Genomic DNA, 13,282 nt, shown 5'->3' on the forward strand with positions numbered 1-13,282 from the left:
GCTGCGGATGCCCCATCCCTGGAGGTGCTCAAGGCCAGGCTGGATGGGGCTTTGGGCAGCCTGGTGTGTTGGGAGGTGTCCCTGCCCATGGCAAGGGGTTGGAACCGGATGGGCTTTAAGGTCCCTTCCAACCCAAACCATTCTGTGATTCTGTGATTCTGTGATTCTATGGTTCTATGAAGCACAGAAGTAGAGATTCTGCATAATGACTTGGGATAGATTACTGCTTTCTCACTCTTATTTTTAATATGCATTCAGTAGCATATTAAATGCTACTGAATTTAATTTGAGTTCTTGAAACGCTGCTGTTCAGGTATAGAACAAGTATGCAGATAATAATGTGCAATGGGATTTTTATCAAGAAATCATGCAAGTTTTTAGTATCATTTATAATAATATATTCTTCCAGTTTGTGAGAGCAAGCCAAGAAAGTAAGACAGCTAAGTCTCTCCATATGCATCTGATGTCAAATATTGTGATAAAAGTGAAATTGTAAATTCATCATACCTACTTTCCTTTGAATGTATATAAATGATAGTTTAAAAGTAAAATAATTTCATTTTTCTCAATCATTATAAAAGTTAAAACTTGAAAGAAAAACAATTATCTACAGCCATGTATTGTTTCCTGAATTTTAAAAATAGTGACCCTCTATAGGTGGAAATGTAAAGAAACTATATGGAAAGAAGTAGTGATGCAAAACCAATTAGTGAAAACTGCAGAAATTGGTTTTCATATGAATTAAGTAGAATATTACAAAATATGAGACTGATATAACACTTGTTAATCTAATAACTCATGAGGAAAATGTTTTGATCACAGTTTCTTAGCAGGCTGGTAAAAATACAGATGTGCTTATAATGTGAGTGTCATATAGAACAGCCAATAAAAGGCCTGAGTTATCATTCAACCTCACGTTACAACTCTCAGCCACCCATATCCTTGTTTATACTCTTCTGCTTGAATTGTATCCGCAATTAGATCCTGTTCCTGCTGCAAGCTGCTCTGCGTGGGCTGACCTCACTGACTCTTTGAGACTCCCTGAGTTATCTGAAACTCCAGACTGGAGAAGTGTGGAACTACCAGCACGGCAAGGCTCATACCAAGGCAAGCTCTCTCAGCATTTTATTGACCTGGAAAGCTGGACTTCTGTTCTTATAGAAACAATACTTAAGTAGCTGTCGTTAATTTCATCACCTCACCTGTATGAACAAAAAGGCTCTTTCAAATTCCATGGCCCTGGGCCATAAGTCAAACCCTTAAGCACAGCTGATGGATCACCTCCCCCTAGAAAGGCATGAGCAAGGATGCGTAACATCTCAGTGCTCTGACAGAATAGGTCCCGAGTCCATACTGGAACTTAGCAAACAAATGGGATGACCAGAATTTACAAGGGAAATTTCTAGCCCTGTGTACTATTGTCATTTACAGTAAAAAAGAAAGCAAAAATATTCATCTCTAGAGATTATTTACCTCGCAACCCAATAGTGCACTTGGAAATTACTGTACCCTAAAACAGCTCTGATAAGCAAAGATGAAACTCAAAGAGCTAAAAGGGAACTAGCAGCTTTCTTGCTTAGTATCAAATCCTGTTTTAAAACTTTCTGATCTTAAAGACATCCTGTTTATATATTTAATGAATGAACTGGATGTAAGAGAAACAAAAATTGCCTGCATTCCTCTGTCAAATGCATATTCCCAAAGCTGGAATAACTCAGCTTTTAAAATAAACAACTAAACAGTTTGGGAAATTTACCAAAATTCCAGTTATATTTTGTTTCTGTTTCTCTGTGCACGGCTTTTTTTTTTTTTTTTTTTTTTTTTTTTTTTTTTCTGGGAAGGTGACATGGTTCAATGGTAGGCATCAAGAAGAAGAAAATTCCCTCTCTTTTCTGCTCTTTTCCTACTTTAATCAATACTTTAATTTGACAAGAGACACTTGTTTTACAAAATCTTACACATGAATTAGTTCTCCTGTCAAAATGAGCTGCTAGGTAAAGATGTCAGATGCAGGGATCTCGGGGATTATTATTTTTTTATTTTATTTTATTTTATTTTATTTTATTTTATTTTATTTTATTTTATTTTATTTTATTTTATTTTATTTTATTTTATTTTATTTTATTTTATTTTATTTTATTTTATTTAAGATCCTCTTGCTTTTTAAGAACAGTTGCAGACCTTTTCTAAAGCAGATGGGACAGGAGGAAATTTTTCAGATCACCAGTATACTCAATTGGTCTCACATCAAATAAAAAAACTTCAGCCTAAAAAATAACAGGTTGTCTGTATACATACCTATCCACAAAACTGCTCATACACACCATTTCTGTTGGAAGGTTATTCCTGAACCTCTTTCTTCACATACACAGCTCAAAAAGACATACAAATTACTCCTGTTTATTCTTCTACCAACACTCTTTCTTTTCTAAAATACTTTCCCCGCCATGATCCTTACTCCACTGTAACTACATAGACTGTGTTCCTAATGCTTCTCAGACTATTTGCCTAACAACATAAAACAAGATCTCAAATTTTTTTTTCTCATTCCATTATTCTTCATAGCAGCCCTTCTATGAACATACGTTAGCTTTGGTTCACCTTTCTTTATCATGGGTGAGCAGAAATGTATGCAGAATTCCAGATGAGGAATTTTGTTTCATCAGGCTCTTGCACGGTTATATGGACATTTCTCTCTTAAAGAACACAAAAATGCACATAAAGAAATAATCCCATTACTACACATCTAAGTTCCAATTTAACTTCCTTTTTGCCTCAGTGTGTTGGTGCCCAAGCGTCAGTGACTGACTAATATGCCTGTGCTTTTTCATTTCATCGTCATTTTCAATCAGTCTCCACCTTGTGACAAAAATTCTTGTTATTAGCTCAAGTTTGTGACTGTAAACTTTGCATCATTAATGATAATTGTATTTCTATTCTCATCTCCAAGGTCACACTGTTCCTCTTGCATGGTATTTCCATTTTCCTCTGTACTAATGGCTCCTCCATATCCAAGCTCTGTACAGAAGATTCTAAACAAGTGGTCTGAGTTCAGTCCTTGAGAATCTCCCCTTATAATCATTTGTTAGCTGGATAGGTCCCTTTTCAAAAAAGGGAGCCTTTTCAAATCTTCCTTCAGCTCATCCTCTGGTTATTTTTCAGTTCTTGTACTAATTCACATCATCTCCAGCTGGAGTAATTGCACCTTGTGTTGCATCAAGTGTTTAAGCAGTCTTACTGTTTATTCCTTATTCTCAATTGTTTTACCTAAGACAGAATTAGTTTTCTTACTATTTACAATGGAAGACAAACATTAGTAGTTTTCTTATGCCAAGACAGTTTCCTTATAAGAATCTCAAGAAATTAAACATTTTATTAATTCAGAGTGATGAAAACGTGACAGTATGTCCACAATGAGACACTTGAAGGAGAAAGTTCTTCCAGAGGACAAAGAACTGGAGATGTCTAGCCAGAACTGAGTTTTGGGGGGAATGGACTGTGATAGACTTCATTGGATGGTGCCTGGATGAGTGCAAAAAGCTATACTGGCAGGCTGTAGAACTTACTGAACATATACCATTAAAAAAAATAATCTTCTAATGCAGATTTGAAACAAAAACACCTATTAGGGGTATCATTTTCTATATGGCTACATGGAGAAGCTGATTCAGGATAAGAAAAGCTTTGAAACTGAAGCACAGTAGTCATTCTGTACTAACTCCCCAAATGAACGTTTTCATTCTATACCAACAGAGCCCTTTGTGGTTTAGCTTTATCCACTTCTAAAGAGAACTATAATGATTCCCTTAGAGCAGACAAAATACATAACTAGTAGAGAACAAGAGTATTTACAAAAGTTATGCCAGCTATTTCCAGACTAGGCAAGCCCTTTTGATGTCATGGTTTAAAATTCTACAGTGGGTGAAAAAAATCCTACTCAATTCTTACAGATTTTTTCCATAGGAACTATCTAGGAAAACAAAAAACAAAAAACAAAAAAACAGTTGAATGAGTACCAGAAAAGCAGCATGCAGTCTCAGGGATGATTGTTACTATAGTTTCCTTATTAAGAATTACCCACTTCAAGTTAGTCTGTAACCACTCCAAGTTAAATATTACCCAGGTTAGTAAGCATAGTGCCACATGTCCTCTGAGACAGCTGTAGGACTGTTCCTGCTTCCAGTGAAACCAGTGTAGAACGCGCGTTTCTGCAAAGAATTAATACAAATTCTTTCACTCCCTTGTAGATAGGTGCCCACACTACATTCTGTGCGTAGGTGTGAAATGTTTCTCCAGTGACCATTTGAGAGCAAACCAGGGCTTACAAAAAGAAAACTCCTACCCTCCTGTCAAGAGAATAACGTTAGTCTCTAACAGTAAATAAACCCACTGCTTCTCCTGCTTATCATACGTGCTTCCTTCCTGTGACAGGAATTATATCACCACACTGATGGGAAGAAGAGAAAAGGGATTTTTTTTTTTAATGGTTGTTTTATCTATCACTTTCACTGAGGCAGAAATTCAAGACTGATTCACGGACGGAAACCCCAAAAGCCATGCAGCAAAGCATTCATCTATGGACAGGAAACAGTATGGGTTTTATAGGCTAGAGTAAAGGTTATGTCACTTCTAAATACGCTTTAAAAGACTGCTCAGACACCTTCCTTAGTATTCAACTGACAAAGCTAGACACACAGAATATGCTTTAATCATGTACAGGGTGTATCAGCAAAGTTGAATTTCTATATTCTCCTACAAATTAAACTTGTTCCTATATCACTGATAACATTAAGCAGTGGTGTCACCTAGCCACACAGGAACAGTTGTAAAACAAAGGAAGAATGGGGGGGAATATGTAGCATCTGAAATAGAACAGCAAGAGAATACAAGGGAAATAGCAACAAGTGCAGGTGAGACCAGCAGCAGAGTAGTACAGGAGGATCAGCAGATGACAGTAAAAAAGGTACCAGGTAAAGAACAGAAAGACACAAAGTCTGTAGGCTTTTTGAATTTTATTTTTTTTAAAGTGTGCTTTTAGCAGGACTGGATGACTACATGAAGACACATAAATATTCACATGCATAAATATAAAACATCAGTGGGCAGGAGCGGGACTTTCTAATCAACTCTCTTGAGGTATAATAATTGATCTCTGTTATATTCTAACAGTTTTGGGAAGCTTGACTTTGTCTTTCTGTCTCTCTTTGGAGGCCAGAATTATCTTTTAAAAATAAGATGAATTTAAATCTGACCCACCATCAACTCAAAGAAATGAATAGACAACAGCTGAATTGGACCCAGTCTGCTTACCAGAATTAATATTTTTATCTTTGGGTAAGTTTGAACTGAGCATTTTGATTTTTCATTAGACTCAAAGAAAATACAAAAAGGAAATGCACACTAAGCAAATCTAGACTAACTGTAATCTTCATTGAGAATATAAGACGGAAAATCCAGTTTTCTTGGCAACCCTCATCCACATTACATGACCACAAACAGGATTGCGATTCATAGTATTTCTCACGTGAACCAGCACCTGAACATAGAAAAGATCTTCCCTAGGTAGACGCATCAGAAAATTATGCAAGTATAATGCAAACCACATTTGTAAGGATCAAGTCAAACTATCTGGAAGCTTTCTAAAGCTAGAATAAGTCAAGCAGTTTTTTAGCCATATATAGGTATGAAACATTTTTTGTGATGGTGTAATACCCTGCTGCAAAAGGAGAGGTCTGAATCTGAAAAAGAACTTTCTGTTGCTTCCTTAACAAACGGGCCTTTTCCTTTCTGTTCTCCTTTCTGCTTCCCTATTCATGTTACAATTATCCCAGGCTCCAGAACATACTTTCAGTTTTGAAACTCTCTGTAAATCAATAAATCCTTTTGAAGAGCTCCCGCAAACAGGGTCATCAGCCCAAGTGCATATTATTGTATTAGTGATACATAAGCCAGTGCTTTAACAGGTCACTGTGTCATTCACAACATGATTCAGCTATGACAATAATTCTACAAATGTATCAGTATGTTGGGTTTATCTAGTTTGGGACACTCATTTTGCTCACTTCTTTTGCTTAGGGTTCTCAACTGCCTTTGAACTTCTTTCATACAAAGCACAGTTTGTGATAGATGCCTTCGTTGAACTATTAAACAGAAGAATGATGCATAAGGCCCTTTGGTAACAGTGCTGGGAAAAAAAAAAAAAAAAAAAAAAAAAAAAAAAGTGATGCAATAGATGCAGGAGGAAGAAGCAGTCCCTGCCCCAAGGGTTCAAAGCACACTGTTAGTAAGGGACCCAAGGCACAGGCTGGAGCTACACCCTGTGGCTGTGGGAAGGAACTTGTGGTCGTGAGGGCCCCTGTGGGGCTCCCAGCTCTTCCAAGGAACAGCAGCACAGCCTTGGACTTAGGCTGCTGTTGCAAGCACACGACATTGTTGTGAGTTCAGCTGTTTTCCCCTTTACATTCTGCACAGACATTGCACAGTTAATGAGCCGATAAACTTAAATGCAGAAACAGCGGACTGAAGTTTGCAGAGCAAAACAAGATCGTTGCTTACTGGTGAGGAACATACAAAAGGACTTGGGCTACTACATAATAACATGCAGCCAGTTTCTAGGCAGATATTTATAAGAATACATGTGTAAGGATGATGATTTCACACAGGTGACTACTCTTCCCCTTCTAGAGGAAAGCACCTGTTGGACAAAATCCTTAGGAGGATTCTGCTGGGATGGACTGTCTTAGACAAGGTAGTTGATCTTTCCTCCCATTTTTGAGGGTCTGCAGGGCTTCATAGGAGATACCACGCTTTTGCATCTACTCTGACCTCAGCTAGCTCCTTTTCATCCCCAGCCTCAGCTCAGCCACACATACACATCTAAGAGACAGAAGATACCCTCTCGCACTCTGACCATCCTAAGCTATAATGAACTTTACTGGAGCAAACGTTGTTCATTTCCACTATGCTCCACCTTCTCCATTACACCTCTACTCAGCCCAAATTACACTGTGGCATCCAGAGGGGAAGGGATGTAGGTGGGTGGGTGAAGATACTCAAGATAGCTTCCTTTATTAAGGGTGACACGAAGAATCCTGTCAAGGACATTACCCAAAAAGCATACTGCAACGTGTCCTGAAGTTTTCATTTTCCTTGGCAGGGACTGCACGTGCTTTTCTTTGTATGATGAATCAATTTTTACAGGACCATAAGAAACTTTGAACAACACGTTTGGGCTGTGGATCGCTTCTGCAAGTGCTAAAAATTCTCTTGGGGACAACCTAGTGCAAACTTCTCAAGAAACCAAAAACTCCCTCCTCCTGTTGACCTTGAGTTTCTAGCCTAAGACAATGGCATGAGGAGGCCCTTTAGAAGGCAGATAGAATTAGCAAAACTGTGCAGTCAACTGTCTTCATAATTAAACTGTAATTCATAATTAAACTAGTGAAACTAAATATATAAAATCTTTTACACTTTTCAGATCACATCCTGCTGATAAATACATAAATCCAGCTGAGGGGAGAAATTAATCTCATTAGTTGAGCTGAAAAAAAAAATTAAAAAAAAAAAATCACCAAATGCTGAAGTGGGAGAGCTTGCAAAGGGATAGAGCTTTTTATTATCCAGAGATGCTCTTTGACTGGTAAACACTGTGAGCAACTCTTTGTTGGATCCCAGTCTAGGGCATTCACATTTCTAGGGCTTGACACAACTAAGAAGCTTCAGAGAAGGGGAGAACATTTTTCTGTTTGTTTCTCATAAACATGGTCATAATTCTTCCTTTTTGGTAAGAAAGGGAAAAAATAGTTAAAGTAGTAATAAGACATATTGCATGCAGTTATCCCATGTGGACATGGAATTAAATGCCTAGCCAAACTAACTCATTTTATCCATCGGCATCACTTATCAGAAGCAACATGCGAGATGAAGAATAAAGATAATGCACTACCAAAAAAAAAAAAATCCAAACAATTCCCCTAACCCCAAATAATCCCCTAGTTAATTTTCAGTGTGCACACTAAAGCAGTAAAATTTAAGATCTGCTCTTTAAAAAAGATGTGCAAGACCAGCAGACTGCTTTGCTTTTCCTTCACACAGAGCAGACTATCATTATTAGATACTGGCTGAGCTGTATTTTAGGATATAAAACATTATGAGAATTAATGCTGGCAGAGGCTGATGATTGGGGATAGTAAAGAAAGAAAGACTGGGAAAACTCATTGGTTTACACGCATTTCAAAAGAGGGACTAATGAAATGGCGATAAGAAAATAATAAAGCAACTGACAGGAAGATTACCATTAGACTTTGGATTTGGCCAGCAAACAAAGAGGAGAGATGTTTTAAGGACATTGGATATCGAAGAAGGTGGAGAAAACCATAAAGATAGGACATTGCTTTTATTAACCAAACCTGTTTAGAGAAAAAAAGAAACAAAACCACAAACCAGCAGCCAGAATCTGATATACAAGGATGACAACTGACAAAGGGTTGCTAGCAGTGGATGCGTGGGAGAAAGGCATCTCAGCCCAAGGCCGGTACTTTTCCCTGTCTACATTCCGTTGCACGATGGTGGGCTGCATCGCACTGTGACATTTCTGAATGCAAAACCATGGCTCGGAGATTCTACAAAAATATAAAAAGTCGTGGTTCGAGTTGTCATTTTTTCCATATTGATGTTTTCCTGAGATTCAGGAGACTAAAACACTTCAACACGGAGAAGAGCTGTGTGGTCAAGTCCAGCCCCCTTCAAGGGAAGGCCTGTGCCCTAAGTATGCAGTTCTTCAAATCTCTCCTCGTACTGGCACTTTCACACATCGCGTCTAGAGGTGGTGGAGGCAACGTCTCATCTGGGCAGGCAGCTGCTGAGTGCATCGGGCCTTGGTACGGTCACAAAGTTCATGGTGCAGTGCAATAGTGGACAGATCTTCTCGTGATCCTTCAACACTTCACTCAAGTGTTTCATTTCATCTGTTAGCTTTCCGATTTCTCTCTTCAGGGAGGTATTTTCTTGCTCAAGGGACTCATATTCCTGGAAGGAGGAAAAAAAAAAGCCTACTCATAGTCAAAACGCTCTTTTCAGTGCTCCCACCTTGAGTATATTCAAGTAACTGTAGGCAAGAAGCGTGGTTTCTTATTATAATGTGCAAAACGCTAAGGAAGGACATGCACAGCCTCGAGCAAACCTGGGTGCTTAAACAGGGCAGGTACTTCACGACCTGCGTCCTGAGCACGATGCGACTCCTTTTGCAGGAGGTGCCCCTGGACGGGGGGCTCCCCAGCAGCCCAGGGCTACAGAGGCAGGTGGTGGTGCCCCTGTGGTGCCCCTCCCAGCCCCAGGCTGTGCCTGCCAGCTCCACACCATCAGAGCTATGAAAATGAAAGTCCTGAGCCCCCACTTGGTCAGCAGCACTCCTGGCCACTGCCTTGCTTGTCCCTGAGCAGGCTGCCTTTGAGCCAAGGCTCCTCTGGCAATGAATACGCTGCTGTTAACTGCAGGGGAGTTTTGAGATGCTCTGCAGCACGCACCTGTGACGGATGTGAGACTCGCGTGTCACTTTTTCTTTTTTTTTTTTTTTTTTTGCTAGCTGCAGGTCTCAAGTGTCCCTGCTGCCAAGACTTCACATCCCAAAAAGAAGAGAGCCCAAGGTTCAGAGCCAGCCCACAGAAAACCTGCAGGTGTCTGCACCTCGCTGCTGGCCTGGGGCTCAACACTCGCCCACTCAATCTCACCTCCCTGGGAAAGCTTCAGAGCAGGCTTCAAAGCCCACACGTGCCTTCAAGGGGCTGCTTACCAGGCAGAGGGGAGAGCCCTGCACAGTGCTCCTCTGGGCAGCCAGAGGCTGCCTCTGCTTCTCTTCTTTGCTGCAGCTTGGACCCCCCCTGCCCTCCCTGGCACCTTTCCAGCACCCACTCACACAGGGTACAACAGGCAGGATCCTCCTGACACATCCCTGTAGCAGAGGCCAGCATCCCTGGCTCTGCTCTCCTCTTGTGCCCCAAGCCCCACGGAGCAAGCGTTACCCTCCAGTCGCTCCATCCCTTTTGCAGGGCAGAGAACACCAAATTGCTCCTGCTAAGAAGGAACGCCTCTTCAGCCAGATCTGCCTGGAAAAACCTGGGAATGAAGATTCCCAGCGTGAGGGAGAGCCCCGAGCCCAGCAGGAACACCAGAGCGGCTGTGGGACGGTGCAGTGACTCCAGAAAAGCCAGGGCTTGCCCTGTCCAGAAGCACCCAGCACCTGGCAGTGTCAGGCACTGACTGAGGAGATCTGGGAAAAACCAAACCCCAAACTCCCCACCCTGTGCCTCCCGTATGCAGCTCCTTCCACCCTACATGACCAGCACAGCCACCAGCAGCAGGACCAGCTCCCGGGGTACCGGGAACCCCGCTACAACAAAAGCGCTGCTGTGTCAGGCAACATCCCGACCCGGAGAGCAGCAACTCCTCTCCTCCAGCGTTTGTGCTGGGGACTGGAACCGCACGTGTGATATCGAGAAGTGCTGAGAGTTTCTGGAAGAATGAGCCACTTTCATGCTTTTTGGAAACACCCACTGCTATTTATCAGAGCACACATGCATAGCAGCTAACTGAACCGAGCTCCCGCGCCAGTTTTGGAGTTCCTAAGAAGCCTTTTCGAGCGGGTATTTCTGCCCCACACCACAGTTTTAAGTTGAGTGAAGCCAGCGCTGCCACCCCGCAGCGGTCCCCTCCTCCACCACCTCCTCCCCGGGGCATCCCTGCTCCATCGCAGCGCTCCTGCTGGCCTTACCCCGGCTCCAGAAGCGAGCAGCTTTGCCGAGGGACACCAGGAGCCCCGGGGAGCTGCTCGCAGGCGGCCAGGGGCCACCAGGTGCGGGCACGGCCGTGTCCCCCCCCATCCCCACCGGGCAGAGCCGGGAGCGAGCTCCGTGCATCCCCAGCCCCGCGGGCACCCCGAGCCCCCCGGGCACCTCGTGCAGCTTGTCTGCCTTCTGCGTCTGCTTCTTCCGGCTTCTCTGCGCCGCCACCCGGTTCTTTTCTCTCCTCCTCACCTTCCTGTCGTCTTCTTCGTGACTCTGGAAAGACACCGAGCCAGCAGCGCCTCGAAACAAGTCCGGGAACCGGCGGGGGGGCTCCCGCGGGCGGGCGCGACGAGCTCCGGCAGGCACCCACCAGCGTCCCGGCAGGCACCCAGGGGTCCCCGGCAGGCACCCACCGCATCCCCGGCCCCCCCCCATACCCCTGCCCCTACCCCTACCTGCTGGCCACCCTCGGAGCTCCGCGGCAGCGCGCTGCCCGCCGCCGGGACGCCGCCCGACATGCCGCCGGCTGCCGCCCGCCCCGGGGCGCCGCTGGGCAGCCCCGGCCCTGGCCCCGGGGAGGGCTGGAAGGAGGCAGGGAGGGCTGCAGGCACGGCCCCCCCCGGCCCGCCCCGGCCCGGCACCGGCACCGGCACCTGCGGGCCCCGGGGCGGAGCCGCCGCCCGCATGGAGCACACGTGGAGGGCCCGGGGGCTGCGCCCCACCGCCGGGGGAACCCCCCCAGTTCCCGGTCCCAGGGCACGGAGCTGCCCGAAATTCCCCCGGAGAACCCCCCTCCCTCCCTCCCTCCCTCCAAAAAGATCGCCCCCCCCAAAGCCGCGCAAAAGCCGCGCAGCAGCCGCGCAGCCTCACCCCCGCGCACTCCTGCCCGCAGCACTTGTGCGCCATCGGCTCCTCCGAGCGCCGTGGGCTTCAGAGAAGGGAGCGAGGCTCATCGGCGTGAGGACGAGGCATCGGGGCTGGAATACAGCGATTTTCGCTTTCGCTCCTCGCCCTGTTCCTTTAAATAATAAGGAAATGCCGCGCGCTTCTGGTAAAGGCGAAGCAAGGCAGCGCCTGGGGACAGCGCGGCTCTCCGGGACGCGGCTCCCTGCCTTGTGCCACAGCGAGCAGCGCGGCTCCTGACCGAGCCTCTGCTTCTCCCTCTGCTCGGAAGGATTCCTTTTTGCCCTGGCAGACGCTTGCCAACGCCCTCGCTCTGCTGTAGGTGTGTGCACAGCACCCCGTGTGCCAGCGCATGGGGCACACGCGTCCCCACGAGGGAAGGTGTCCCGCGGCGACACGCACGAAGCCCCAGGTATCTCAATGAAAGGGGCACTTCCCCATCCTCCTGGTTTCCCCAGAAGTTTGAGTCACGCAACTTAGATGAAGCTGAGGTTGCGGAGGCCGCAAATGGAGTAAATAAAGCCCGACGTTTTGGGAAGATCCGGCCAAGAGTTCGTGCTGGAGGTGAGAGAAGCACGCAGCTGGAGGCAAGGAGCTGGCCCGAAGGCAGTGATACTGAAAAACCTGGCCAAGGGCTTCTCCCCAGCCCAGCTGCACCACCTCTGAGCACTTTCTGTCTCTGCCCTCTGGGCCACCTCCACCTGGTGCTTTTGGAGGACCAAGCAGCAGCGCGCCTTCCTTACTCCAATGTCCCCTGGGACCCACATCCCTGACGGGCCCTTCAGCTCCCTCGCCAAAATGCCTCAACCAGGGGCACCCACAGGCTGTGCTGGGTCTGTGAGCGCCCTGCAGGACGTTCCCGGCCCCCTGGTTTCTCCCTGCCTGGCTTCTCCCTTCCTCCATCACACCCGCACCCAGCGGCTGGGTGCTGGGTAACTCCTGGCAGCTGCAGCCTGAGGAGGTTTCCAGGACCCTACAAGCAGGGGACAAGTCACAGGAAGGTTCCCTTGGGCCTGAGCATGGTCTGCTGGGGCTCAAAGTGGCATAGGAAATGAAAAGTCAAAATTTGCTCGTGGGAACAAGTTTCTGCTTAGTATTAAAGCTCTATCTCTGGTACATCTGCAGAAATGCCTACACAGTAATTCCAGGTAACACAGCAGCAAGGGCAGAACATTTCAATGCAGGAGGGAAAACAAGCCCAGAAAGCAGCCCAGGCGGCTGAGTTTACGTTTTACCCTCGCAGCTTATCAGCGACTTCTGTCTGCGTCGAAGCAGCCTACACACACACACGCGGGCTGGAGCCGTGGCTGAACACAGCGTGGCGCTTCCAAGGCACGGCACAGAGCGCAGCCGGGTGTCAGGGCACCGAGTGCCCCGGCTTGCAGACATGCCATGGTGTCTGCGCTGAGATTTCTAGAAGGGGAGGCTCTCCCTGTGGTGTTTGCCGTCACCTGGGTTAGAAAACAACATGCACAGGGCAGGGATGCTCCTCCAGCCCCTCAGGTTTCACGGGGTAGAAATGGCTCGCCCTCACCGGTGATGAACACACCGCTGGCAGCACACGCCACCGAGCAGCAAGATGGTCCAGCTCACCCAAA

At 45.8% G+C, this 13,282-nt stretch overlaps 1 protein-coding gene across 1 annotated transcript; it reads right to left on the reverse strand.

Moving 5' to 3' along the window:
• Positions 1 to 8,376: 8,376 nt before the first annotated feature.
• On the reverse strand, positions 8,377 to 11,299 carry BATF3 (basic leucine zipper ATF-like transcription factor 3). The gene is made up of 3 exons (XM_032184901.1): positions 11,237 to 11,299; positions 10,950 to 11,054; positions 8,377 to 9,027 (listed from the first exon to the last, which is right to left on the reverse strand). The coding sequence occupies exons 1-3, from the start codon at positions 11,297 to 11,299 to the stop codon at positions 8,842 to 8,844; spliced, it is 354 nt and encodes a 117-aa protein (XP_032040792.1). The 3' UTR covers positions 8,377 to 8,841.
• Between the last annotated feature and the right edge of the window lie 1,983 nt (positions 11,300 to 13,282).

This window comes from Aythya fuligula, chromosome 3, assembly GCF_009819795.1.
Source record: "Aythya fuligula isolate bAytFul2 chromosome 3, bAytFul2.pri, whole genome shotgun sequence".
Classification (NCBI taxonomy): Eukaryota; Metazoa; Chordata; class Aves; order Anseriformes; family Anatidae; genus Aythya; species Aythya fuligula.

Excerpts from the sequence above, each read along its gene's own strand:
- BATF3 (XM_032184901.1), bottom strand. The coding sequence starts at position 11,299 with ATGTCGGGCGGCGTCCCGGCGGCGGGCAGCGCGCTGCCGCGGAGCTCC. Across the intron at positions 11,055-11,236 it reads GCTCCGAGGGTGGCCAGCAG|AGTCACGAAGAAGACGACAG; the intron begins GTAGGGGTAGGG and ends GTGTCTTTCCAG. Across the intron at positions 9,028-10,949 it reads AGGCAGACAAGCTGCACGAG|GAATATGAGTCCCTTGAGCA; the intron begins GTGCCCGGGGGG and ends TCCTCCTTCCAG.